The sequence below is a fragment of the Vanacampus margaritifer genome, chromosome 15 (assembly GCF_051991255.1).
Source record: "Vanacampus margaritifer isolate UIUO_Vmar chromosome 15, RoL_Vmar_1.0, whole genome shotgun sequence".
NCBI lineage: Eukaryota > Metazoa > Chordata > Actinopteri > Syngnathiformes > Syngnathidae > Vanacampus > Vanacampus margaritifer.
The window spans coordinates 19,775,109-19,788,271 of NC_135446.1; the positions used below are offsets into that span (position 1 = coordinate 19,775,109).

Below are 13,163 nucleotides of genomic sequence, written 5' to 3' on the forward strand. Positions count from 1 at the left end.
GATTTATACATTGTTTGCTTGTCTTTCCGCAACTCTCGGAATGTGACGCATCATGTTAATGACGTCATCAAGTGTTGTGGCCACTGAGTGTCAAGTATCAATACTTACATTTATTTCCAGGCCCGTCGAGGTCCCAGTGCACAACCGGATAAGTGGCAATACCTACAGAAAGGAAAGCTGTATGTCATAAATGTCTTCTTTTTTTCTTTTTTTACTGTTGCTTAAAAAGTTGCTATCTTTATTGAGATGAGTCTGCTTTTCCCGCGGCCCCTCTTTACAGCGTGAGTCAGTGTAACCCCCCCCCCCCCCCTCTGATTGGCTAATCCATTTCCCAGGTGTGCGGCCATCTTACATGCGCGGCAGCATCCGTCACGGTGCGAGCCCGCCCGGAGATGGACGTCCCGTTGGGAAGAGGGGACGGAAGGGAAAGCGGACAGGAGGGGTGGGGGGGGGGTTGGTTGCGGAGGAGGGGGTCCCAAAAGTTCACGTTCATTAACAAGTCTGCCGTTGAGCGTCCGTGTCAGCGCTGCGACTAAGTGGCTCCCACCTGCAAGGACGACACGCACACACAAAACGGTTTTAGAACATCTTGGACTATCCTTTCGTTCTGCTTTGTATTGTATAAAATATTTCCGCGTGACTATTTTTGTGTCATTTATTTTAGTTCTATGAGGTTCATGTTTGACTTGAAAGCAAAACAACAACAAAAAGACGAAACACTCCATACATTACAAGAACTATTCTGAACGTCAAAATTGTGATCTTTGAGGACTTTTTGAGGGCTGCAGGACGGATTTACGCTCGCAGAGGCCTGTTTGACTTTGTGCCCAGGATATGTCATGATTCTCCCTGACAGCTGAAGCTTCAAGCCCAGCACCCCACAACCTCCTCAGCTCCCCCTGACGCTAATGCTGGATTTACGGCACAGTAGCCCACTGGCTAGAATACGCAATCGGGGGCCACAGTAGGGGGGGGGGGGGGGGGGGACAATACTTTGTATGTTCCAAATGCTTCTCCAGCTAAAAAAATCATTGTGATTCTTAAAATGAGTCTCCTTTGTTACACATTAGCTAGGGGCTAACATTAGCACTGGTTGGGCAACATTTCGAAAACAGACCAATGGGCCGGATGTGGTTTTTTTTTTTTTGCGAGGGGGGGGGGGGGGGCAAAGATAAAATGTGTATGTACAATAGTTTATTTTCACATTTTATATTTTACTATCTATTTTTGATTTATTAATTTTACATTATAATTTTTGAATTGGTTTCTTATTCTTTGTAATGTTATTTATTGAATAAATTAAATCATAAATGTTATATGTATATATAAAATGGTTTATTTCACTAACATAATTTACAATATAATAAAAAAAAATTATGAACATTATTTTTTGGCATTTTACTCAAATGAAAAATAATGAATGAACGCACTTTAATTGACCAACTTTTGAGAAAAAAAATGCTTTTCTTTTTTTATTTTTTTTATAATGCATCACTCGCGTTCATTCTTGGCAAAAGTCCATCTTTGTTGTGTTTACAGGCAAGAAACAGCACAATCGCGCTAGCCGGCTAGCAGCTAATGCTAGGTAGCATTAAGATTACTCGTCACACAAGGTCAAGCAGACATGTAAAAATAGGAATCCACCACATTCCCAGCTGGGAAGTTTCCAATTGTGGATCTGCAGTCGGGGCCTCCCGACTTGTTCACTTTTGAGAAAGGAGGTACATAACTTGACAAGTGTTTGAACAATTTCAGCGATTATCGGATGAGTCAGCCATCTTTTTTTGCATACGCTTAGCTCGGGGGTAAATCATGTGTGAAAACAGACATAAACAACAAGCATTGCATAAAAACCTTAGCTGACACTAATGTTTTAGAAATGCAATTATGCCATCTAGTGGCAGAAAAATGACCTCAAAACAAATCAATATCACACATCAGTATAATACATCTTTTTAATTTTAACTCAATTTTATGAGATATGAAATTACTGTATCAATGACTATAGGATGCAGCGATATTTCTATCAGATAAAAAAAATTCCTCTTTTGTTAACAAAAGTATGAAAATTTAGAAAAGAAAAATATTTCATTGTACATTTAGAACAGATATAAAATTAGCAATTAACCGTGCGTTATCTAATGAAGTCGTGCGATTAATTACAATTGAACATTTTAAATCGCCTGACACCCCTAATATTTTTAATTTGAATTGTTCTACCTGTCACTATACATCACTGCTGGACCGTTGGTACAATTATTATATTGTACATTTTATTGTACGTTTACAACAGATACAAAATTTGCGATTAATCTTGAGTTAACTACTGAGGTCATGCGATTAATTACGATTAAAAATCTTAATCGCCTGACACCCCAAGTTATTATTATTTTATTTTTTTGTTCACCCTCATCATCTAGGTCAGTAGTTTATTGCCGTTACATAAGATTCAAATTAAACTGGTAAATTAACTCATTCACTGCCATTGACGGCTATAGACGTAAAAAATTCATTTGATCTATTTCTATAGGTTTAACATTTTTTCCACTTTTGTTAACAAGAGCATGAAAACCTAGATTTTTTTTTATTGTACATTTAGAACAGATATAACATTTGTGATTAATAGTGAGTTAACTAGTGAAGTCATGCGATTAATTACGATTAAAAAAATTTAATCGCCTGACGTTCCTAATTTTTAATAATCTTTTCTTTTTTCTTCTTTTTTTAAAATCGTGTCAGGCAATTACATTTTTGGATGGTAATTAACTGCATGACGATTAATCACAAATTTTTATATCTTTTGTAAATGTACAATATTTTTTTTCTCTAGGTTTTCATACTCTTGTTAACAAAAGTGGAAAAAATGTTAAACTAATAAAAACAGTTCAAATGATTTTTGGACGTCTATAGTCGTCAATGGCAGTGAATGAGGTAAGATTGTACATTGTAGTTTCATCGTCGTGAGTTTAAAGAAAATATTTGGCACACCTGTTGTGAAACGTGAGGTCACAGTAGTCTAGGGTGTGTGTATTTCCTCACATAGTGTTTGTAAGTATAAAAAAAAAAAAAAAAAAAAAAGATGGCCGTGGCCAAAGCGCAGGATAGAGTTTCACATTCTATATATAAGCCTGGCGGGTGCCGAGTGTCGCGGCTATTTAAATGCCACAGCAGTCGTGCTTGAGCAAGCACACGCCGCGTCGCCGCAATATGATGGACCTTTTCGAGACCAACGCGTACCTCTTCAACGATTTGCGCTACTTGGACGACGGCGACCATGGCGCGCTGCAGCACCTGGACATGGCGGGGGTGTCGCCGCTCTACCACACGGCGGCCGAGGACGACGACAGCCCGCCGTCGCCGGGCCGCGACCGGGCGGCGTCCGAGACGGGCGAGGACAGCAGCGGCGAAGAGCACGTCCTGGCGCCGCCCGGCCTGCGTTCCCACTGCGAGGGCCAGTGCCTGATGTGGGCCTGCAAGGTGTGCAAGAGGAAGTCGGCGCCCACCGACCGCCGCAAGGCCGCCACGCTGCGCGAGCGGCGCCGCCTGAAGAAGATCAACGAGGCTTTCGACGCGCTCAAGCGGAAGACGGTGGCCAACCCCAACCAGAGGCTGCCCAAGGTGGAGATCTTGCGCAGCGCCATCAACTACATCGAGAGGCTGCAGGAGCTTCTGCACAGCCTGGACGAGCAGGACCACCAGGCCGCTAAACAAGACACTGTAAGTGGACCGGGCAGGTCCACGTGCTAGTACTAGACTAAAACTCTTTTACTGCCAATAACGTCAATTGACGTCAACTACGTTTTTTTTCTCAATAGGTCGTGCAACGTCTTGTGGAGCGCTCTTTTTGTGAATGGATGTAAAAAAAATAATAATCACAAAACAGCCACTAACTATGGCCAGCAGATGGCAGCATTGTATCTCTTGTCAATGGGCTCCTGGTAAAATAACAAGAAAACATGGCGGATCTTAGGAAATAGAACGTTTTCAAGGATGACGTGGATGATTAAAGCCTTAAATCGAATTCACAGAGCGTCACTAAACAAAAAAATATTAGTGTTAAAGTTACTGTTGTGCAGAAAATGTATCTTTTCACAGAACGCTTGTTTTCTCCATATTTTTTCCATTTTCGCTAGACGTCACTCAAATGACCTATTTTCAAATGGTGATTACTAAAGAACGGAATAAGGTTGAAACATGCTTTTTTTTTCTAAAGTAAGAATAGAACAGGATCCTTCATGTGGTATCCACCATGTTTATGTAGTCATAGCACACGAAAGATGAGTTAAAATGTTCAAAGTCGGGCTTGTTTCTTGGATAACATTTGGCAGTAAAAGAGTTTTTACCTGCATGACAGCTAACACATGAATCTGCATTTGATGGCCAACAATACAAAAATGAAATGGAAAGACCAAGAAACGGACCTAATCGGAGAAGTTTTCGGATATCCAACTTGGGAAAGTGGAACGCAACGCTACTGAAATGTGAAGGTGCTATTGAGAAAACTTCTGGAAATCCAGTAGACTTAAATGAATGGCAACTTACAAAAGAACAGTTGAATCTGATTTTGACTGACAAGAAAAAAATGTCAGTGAGACCAAAAACTGACCAAAACTGAAAAGTCTTGTGATATCACTCTCTAAAAAGTGAAAATCAACGCCGACAAGTAATTTCCAGAGATCCAGAAGTCTAATAAAAAAGCAGTGCAAAGATCAAAAACGGAACAAAATTGGGGAGTTTTCAGATCTCAGATGAGGAAACGTGCAAAGCAATTGCTTAAATTCAAAGATCCTACTGAAAAAGAGATCCAGAGTGATCAAGTATGAAAGACGAATCATCAATTTACACATGAATCCACTTATGACAACCAAAGAAATACAAAAGCAAACAGGAAGAAAATAACATTAGCCAAAACGGGGAAGGTTTTCCCCAAAGTCCAATAGAACGCAAATTAAACTTGAAGGTCCAAAAAAGGAAATTTTCTTGGAAATAAAGATCCAACAATCTGTACTTATGATCTCGCAGCATAGTGCCCTAGTGGTTAACATCACTGCCTTGGGCTTCCTTCTGGTACTCCAACTTCAAAAATGTCGGAAAATTTCACATGTGCAACCAGGAAATCTGCAATTGCTAAATTGTAATCCCCAGAGATTAAAAATCTGACCTCAATGTTGAACAGCTGTTGTGATGCTATGCTACAAAAAAATGCAACAAGATGCTACATAAAGTTGGACTTCCTACTACGAAAATCTGAATTAGTAGTAATAATAGTTATTTGTATTTATCGTAATACTGCACAAGATATCGGCCATTAACGCAACTAATTTTACATGGAAATTGGTGGGAAGATTTTTTTTGTTTGTTTGTTTGAGCTGGAAAGCTACTGCATTCATTCCAAATCACAGGGATGCTAGCCAACATGCTAGCTAGTTCCACCTACATCGCTTCTAGACTACTTTATAGCAAAAAGCTCCAAAATGGAGGCCGGTAGACACGTTTATTACGGTATTTACGTAGCAATACTTTGAGGATTAAAAATGAGTGCGGTGTCTCCAGGCCATTGCTTCGGGAAACCATTGGAAAAAGTCCTGTGAGGCGTGGACCAACGCGGCCGAGCATTCCAGCGCCGGATCGGTGAACCACAGGGAAGGTACGTCATGACATGGTCCGATTCAAACGACACGATTACATTTTCGCTGTTTTGGCATTCAGGGTCCGGCGAGTCGTCGGCGTCGTGCAGCCTTCTGCGTCTATCGTCTATCGTGGACAGCATCAGCAGCGGCGGCGGCGGCGGCGCCGGCAGCAGAGGCGACACCGCCGCTTCGGAAAAATAATTTCCCAGAGTTTCTCTGATCTTGATGTACATATTTCAAAACTGTCAGATTTCAGATGTATTTATTTTATAATCTAGTGACGACGAACGATAGAAGCTGTTGTATTATTTAATAATTTATACAAAAAAAATAAAATTGTTCTTGCGGAATCATCTCCAAAAAAGTTTCCTTTTGAATGAGCGCATCTAAACGGGCTCACATACAAGAAGTGTTTAGCGTGTGAGCTGTTTTGAGCACGCGCCAGACACAAGAAACCCGATAGCACCAACAGTGATGTGATTTTTTATGGTGGTCCGCAGAACCCTCCCCCCCACCCCGGGCCGGACCTCGACTTCACCCACTTCACTCACCCGCTCTTGACTTGACACGCTACGGTTCCCTCCGTGCTTTATCATCTGCATCGAGTAAGCTCAAACATACTCTCGCAAGTATGTTCGAACATACTTGTAAGCTAAATGCTACAAACGTAGCCTATTTTCCCAGAATGCCACAGTGTATTTATTAATTGTGCATGCGCGAGTGACAAAAAAACAAAAACATTTTTTAAGCATTACTAGAATAATGGCATAAAAATGTTATTTAGGTTTAATTATTTAGGTTTGTCATTTTTCCCATAATGCAACGGGTAGTTGACTTGATGCGTAATACCCCGCTGCATTATTGGAAAATATGTAGCATGTAGCCTACAAGCACATTTAACGGACTCACGATTATGTTTGAAGTATTTGCGAGTATTGTTCAAATGTATTTGTATTGTTTGAACGTATTCGCCAGTCCAAAATATTTATTCCTCGTTGGCAGTTCCATGCTTTCATATTTGACACTAAAAGAAGTTGATATTATAATTCAAATTTACCAAATGAGCTCAACTGCAAATGTTTTGTGTTACATAATCATAAACACCGTTTGTAATAGAAATTGTTTGTCAAATGTTATCACATTAATTTACTTGCAAAAATGCACTTAACTACTTTAAATTAGTTTCCATTTCTGAAATTTAAACATTCATTTAATGTTTAAAATTCAAATAAAATCCAAAACATTTAAGATAGAGCACCTACTTTGTTTCAACTTTTTTTTTAATTTAACTTTAGTAACAAAAGGTCCTTAGTCAAAAAATAATAATTTGCAAAAACTGTAGAACCTACTTTTTTCTTTTTAAATACATGCGCTAAATGAACTATAATTTCAGAATGTATGCCTTTACAAAGACAATGAAGCTCATCGTGGCATGAGAGAGAGAGAAGCTTTCGCGACCCCTGACCCCTGAAAACAACAACACTCGCGCACGAGGCGGCTGTCTCGCCACCGCGCATGCGCAAACGCCCCACCCCGAAACCCGGCCTCTCTTTCGTCTCATTTCAGGTTTGCCCCTCTCTCCTTCTCAAGCCGCGACGCGCGTTTGATCGCCGACGCCGCCGATGTGTTCGTCAGCTGTGTGGGAGCAATTCGGGCTTGTCGCCGTGTTGTTTTAGGTGCGCGCAGTTCCCACAAAGGCGAGACAAACGCTTTGACACATTGTGAGAAATATCCGCATTGTAGCTGCGCGGCTGTCAACTGCACAACAACACGACAGAGAAAAAAAAACATTCCGTGGGCAGTATTTTATTTTGAAATGGTTTGGTCAGAACCAACAAAAAGCCAAAAAATGGTCACAATAACGCGTAGGGGTTAAATGTATTTAATGACGTCTAAACTCCAAGTGTCACTTCTTGTGCCAACATATCGTTTTGCTTTTTTTTTTTTTTTAACGTAGTGGTACACTTGCAAGTTAACTCATACTGCTTTTAATGTTTCATTCCAAATAGTTGAGCATGTTTTAAGTACATTAAAACTTCTCAGAGACTGACATGACCCTAATCCATGTAAAATATGCAAAGTGAACACATATTAAAAAGTCTTACACTATTTATGTGGTCCCTTGAAAGACAATATAAATTTAATATTTATCCAAATTGGTCAATAAATACGACTGCATATTTCTATTTTTCTAAGAGCAAGCTACTAACTTCCTTTTTTGGTAAGGGAAATTTAATTTTAATTTTTTAATTTAATTTATTTTCAGCATTTTTCCCAAAAATGAAGCACTTCCTATCATTGATAGATGGGAAAATGATGTACAAAATTCATATTCAAACAAAGAAATTGTGTGTCTAACATAATGACACTTTTCTGCCAAGTAAGCGAAATGGATGGAAGTATAAATACCAAGTGGACTGTATGAGTGTCAGTAGAAGATACGTGTCCTTCACTATATTATTACTGTATACAATTTTTGGATAAAACACTCAGTGTCTCGTTTTGTAAGCAACTTGGAAGATTTTGCCGTAACTTGTCAAGTGTGGGAAAGAAGGGCCAACACAAACAGCGTTTTGAAGCGCCGCCATCTGTGCGACGTCAATGAGCTTTAACGGCTCAAATTTGGCCAAAGAAGCGCAAGTGGAAGAGGAAGAAGTGTGGCGAGTGTAATGAAGGTGGCGCTAACAGCGGCGCTAACGCCTCGGCTGATGAGTTCGGAGGTGTTTGCTTGAAATGCGACACCTTTGCTTCGCAGCTGCAGCAAGTGGCGGTCAAAAGTGGCGACGACGTTCGTAGGATAGACTATTCGTGTTTGCTGACTTGAGGCAATCATTCTCAATTTCAATTAATTAGCCCAAAAAAAAAGAATATTAATGGACGACCTGGACTCTTCTTTACTCAATTTATTGAGTTTTTTATGGTGGTTTTTTTTCAAAAATGACTTTGGCAATTAAGCTATTAGTGGTCATCTGCATTCACAAATTCTTCTATTTCCGTTTACAAATCATTAGCCAAATATCATGATTGCATAAATGATTTTTGAACGCTTTCGGAAAACTAGAAAAAACACAAGAATATACCGCAAACAAGAAAAGTCCAGTTGCCTCAATTCAACCTTTGCAGATGACCACAAAATGGATGACGGAGAATCTACACGGACAATAAAGAAAACAAAAAAATGTTTTTAGCTAGCACGTTGGTGTATTTTATTGACATTGTGACGATATAAACAATTATGTTAATAACTAATCAATCGATTATGTTGATTTTTCATGAATCAATGAATTGGATGGGAAAAATACAGACAATGCACAAATTTAACCAGATTAAGATTCAGTGTCTGGTTTGGTCGGTAACATGTTGAAAAATTGGCAAAAATGTTAATCATTGTTTTCTAATTCAACACAAAGACAATCAATCTTTCTTCATGGAGGGCTTCATAAGGCGAAAAAATGATAATCGATTAGTTGGCCAATTAATCAATTAATTTTTGCACCTACAATTTTGCTATTGGGCTAACAAAATCTTTGTTCTTCTATGTCAGCAACACACACTAGTGACAGATCGAGCGATTAATTAGCCGGCGTATCTGCAATTTGTAACATTTTGGCTTTTTCCAGTGTCAAATTTGTGCTTGCGTCTTTAGGAGCACGGGCAGGCCTGCGAGGGGGTCCGAGTGGGAAAAGATCAGCGAGGGCAGATGTGGGAATGTCAGCAGGCAGGGCACAGGGGGGTGCGAGGAGGGATGGGGCAGGGCCAATGGGCCATGGTAATTAGATCTGGCCAATGTGGGCCCCGGGGCATAAAAGGGGGGTCCGTGGGCAGCAGACCCCTCACATCCCTCAGAGGTCTCCTCCGCTCCCCAAAAGCATGGACGTCTTCACTCCGTCGCAGCTCTACTACGAGGCCCCGTCCCCGGACGCCCTCCACCTGGGCGACGACGACGACGACTCGGACGAGGACGAGCACGTGAGGGCGCCCGGCGCGCCCCCGCACCAGCCGGGCCACTGCCTCCAGTGGGCCTGCAAGGCCTGCAAGCGCAAGTCCAGCTTCGTGGACCGCCGGCGCGCCGCCACCATGCGAGAGCGCCGCCGCCTCAAGAAAGTCAACCACGCCTTCGAGGCCCTGCGCCGCTGCACCTCGGCCAACCCCAGCCAGCGCCTGCCCAAGGTGGAGATCCTGCGCAACGCCATCCAGTACATTGAGAGCCTCCAGGATCTCCTCCGGGAGCAGGTGGACCACTACTACAGCGGCTCCGAACCCGACAGCCCCCTGTCCAGCTGCTCCGACGGCATGGTGAGAACCCCCGCGCACCCCCAACGCTCAAAAGCCTACCAACATTAGACACCATTTTGTCAAGCTTCCCAATAGGAATAACTACCAGGGGACTTTTTTTGCCCCACGGATGCGCCAGTAACACCTTTAAAGATACAACATGTACTTTAGTGTCCAAGAGTGTTCCAGAAACGAGTAGAGATGATTCCCACTGCCGTAACGCTAGATTTCCAAATAGAAACTCCTCTGACCCTCTAATCATACTTAGCGCACCCCCGTTACCCACCATGTGAATATGTCTTTTGTGTTCACTTTCCCACCAACCCGAATTAGCGAAGAATTGTTGATAGAAAATTTGTACGCCCGTTGCACCCCCACGATCCTCCTCCACTATTTGTCATCACATTCCCACTAACTCCACTAATCGTCCTTAAAAAAGTTCCAGTTTGAAAAGTTGTAGAAATTCAAACGTTTTAGCGATGTGTAATTAGCATAGCCGCACCACCCGCCGCCACCCCTACTTGTGTTCTAAAGTTCTAGAAACGTGTTGAAGTTTAGAAGCAGACACAGACATCCACAATTAGTTTCTGCGCCAGTGCTAAAAATCCATTTGTGGGGGTGGGAGCATTTTGGCCGCCTGGCGCACCTCTGCCGGGACGGCCGCAGATTTACAAGGAGAAAATGTCATCTTTCACAAGCCGCTGTGGCTCGCACTGACTCAATCGATTGGCCACGCTGGGGAAAAAGTGGAAGGAGCCCTTGCTGCCCCGCGTTGGGACTTCAAGGCGCACCCCCCACTACCAGCCCAGGATTTATTAGGCTGTCCACAAGCTCAGGAAGGGCAGAAATATTTATGTATTCTGCTTGTTTCTTCTCCAGACGGACATCAACAGTCCAGTGTGGCAGCAGCTCAACTACAGCAGCACTTATCCCTACGCAAAGAATGGTGAGAGCACTTTCGCACCCCTGGCACCCCGCCGCATATTTCCCCGTCATCCCTCTAAATGACAATATTAATCTCCCTGCAGTGAGCGTGTCGGACAAGCCGGCGGGCGCATCCAGCCTGCAGTGCCTGTCCAGCATCGTGGACCGGCTGTCCGCGCCCCAACTGGGTCGCCGCCCCACCCAGGCCTTCCCGTCGCCCAGCAACTCGGCCGACTCGCACCCGTGCACGCCGGGCAGCCCCGTCTACCACGTCCTGTGAGGAACACGGCGTTTTTTTTTTTGTACAGTTACACCATGAAATTGTAAATATGAAATGTAAATGCTCATTTATTGTCACGCTCATTAAATATTTTTCTTTTGTGCCACAAAACCTGGTGTGGTTGGTGTCAAAAGCAAGGAATTGTACTAATGTGGGGGGGTTTTAGTAAATGTCTCTGTGGGGAGGGGGGGGGGGGGTGTTAATAACCAACCAAATGTGAGTCATCATCAACACCCTTGATTATTTCATCAACACTTCCACAGTCGAGAGCAAATGGCCTTTACTAGCACGTATTGTTGGATCGGGAAGGAGGTGTGGGGGTGGGGGGGGGGGGGGTTAGTGGGGGCTTTGTGTGAAAGGCATCACGACTTCAAGGGTTTCGTCCTCAGGTGAAAAAATATTTGACAAACTAATCACTAATTAACACAATATTTGCTAACCAAAAAAATAACAACAAAAACAGCTTGATGTGGCTTGGAGCACTCGTATTATTACACTGTGGGTGAAATATATATGTTTTTTATTTTAAAAAATGTTTTTCATTTAGCTGTCTAAATCTTCATTTACTTAAGTACAGCTCTGGTAAAAGTATTACTTTCTGGGGGGGGTACAGGCAAAAAAGTCCCTAAATTTAATTTAATTGCTAAAAATTAAAAAAAAACAACAACAACATTTTTTAAACTTTTAACATTACATGTACATTGTGAGTAATAAAAAAAATACTATTTTTTGAGGAAAATTAGTTAATTTAACATCCTAAATCAAACCAATCATATAATTTGTCTTACTCATCCTGATATGTACTAATAGTAAACTGTCGGTATTTGCTGTTTGAAAAAAAAAAAAAGTAATTTCATTTGCCATTCATTTTCAACATGACGACTTGTACTCACTTATTTTGGGTGCGCAAATGAAAGAAATATTCTTTCTTTTTTTTTTATAAAAAAAAGTGTCATTTTTTTCATTTGCAAGCTTGAATGGGCAAAAATGCTTAGAACAAGATTATGTGTAAAACTAACACAATTTAGCAAAGTCACATAATAGTTGCACATTTTTAATCATTTTTTTTGCATGAATGTGAGGTATCTGACACTATTTTTGCAAATACGACAACAATATATGGTGAGATTCCTTCGCACTTGACAGCTTTGTTTGCAGCACTTACCAATAGCGTGGCGGGGCAATGGCGGGCAATGGCGGGCATAGCGGGCATTCCAGGCAGCGGCTTAAGTTCCACTGACCTCCCTAACTTTGTGTGCACCACTAAATGTCAGCCATGACATTTTTCCATGAGATACGTCAAGCTCGGGAATGGCTCACATGTCAGGCCTGTGTCGAACAAACCAGGATTTGTATGAAACAACTTTTCAGAACAAAATATTATCATTATTATTACTTTTATTATAATTGTGGTTTATTATAATTGTCCTAAAACAAGTCAACAATGCAAAACAAATGCAATTCAAAGTGCTTCGTATTATATCTTTTATATCTAAAATATTTGAAATCAATCAAGCAATTATTTATTGATCTTATTTTTATTTCTTGGCTAATAGGCAAGCTATTGACTGTAGTATCGAGGTTAGCCACTAGGTGAAGTTGTTTCCTTGCCATCATTTTTTTTAACCCACTTCCATCACATAACTAACAACAGCACATCAAATTAAAGAAAGAAAGAAATAAATAAATAACCTAATACCAATCTATTCATATTTTCAGTTGAAAAGCGTTTGCCCCCATCGTGGCACAATGTTAAAATCCGCACCTGACTTTTAAAACCAGTGAGAAATACCCGGATGTTGGATAAGTCCCACGGCAGCTCTGTTGGCTAAACTTTACCAGGTTTTATCAGCATAAAGGCAATATAATGCTTCCGTTGTTTTATGCACATTAAATATTGCTGATCAGCCACCCTTTTCGTGACAACGGACAATACATATGAATGAGTGACGTTACCTGACACGCCAACTTCTACATCAGTCATGCTACGGAAGTTAGCTAGCTTTACCCGTTGCCAGTGTGTGTGTATATATATGTATATATATGCTAGTTTG

At 41.4% G+C, this 13,163-nt stretch overlaps 2 protein-coding genes and 1 long non-coding RNA gene across 3 annotated transcripts in view; 2 read left to right on the forward strand and 1 right to left on the reverse strand.

Moving 5' to 3' along the window:
* Positions 1-13,131, reverse strand: part of LOC144035396 (uncharacterized) — a 43,570-nt gene extending 30,439 nt beyond the window's left edge. The window contains exons 1-4 of the long non-coding RNA XR_013288433.1: positions 13,066-13,131; positions 12,275-12,438; positions 353-547; positions 109-162 (exon numbers count right to left, since the gene is read on the reverse strand). This is a non-coding gene — a long non-coding RNA (uncharacterized LOC144035396). The remainder of the gene's footprint in view (positions 1-108; positions 163-352; positions 548-12,274; positions 12,439-13,065) is intronic.
* On the forward strand, positions 3,160-5,831 carry myf6 (myogenic factor 6). Its single transcript, XM_077543886.1, has 3 exons — positions 3,160-3,717; positions 5,554-5,647; positions 5,710-5,831. Exons 1-3 carry the CDS (start codon positions 3,160-3,162, stop codon positions 5,829-5,831), a joined length of 774 nt encoding a protein of 257 aa, XP_077400012.1.
* myf5 (myogenic factor 5) lies at positions 8,867-11,163 on the forward strand. Its single transcript, XM_077545039.1, has 3 exons — positions 8,867-9,926; positions 10,785-10,851; positions 10,934-11,163. The coding sequence occupies exons 1-3, from the start codon at positions 9,417-9,419 to the stop codon at positions 11,107-11,109; spliced, it is 753 nt and encodes a 250-aa protein (XP_077401165.1). The 5' UTR covers positions 8,867-9,416; the 3' UTR covers positions 11,110-11,163.
* Positions 13,132-13,163: the final 32 nt, after the last annotated feature.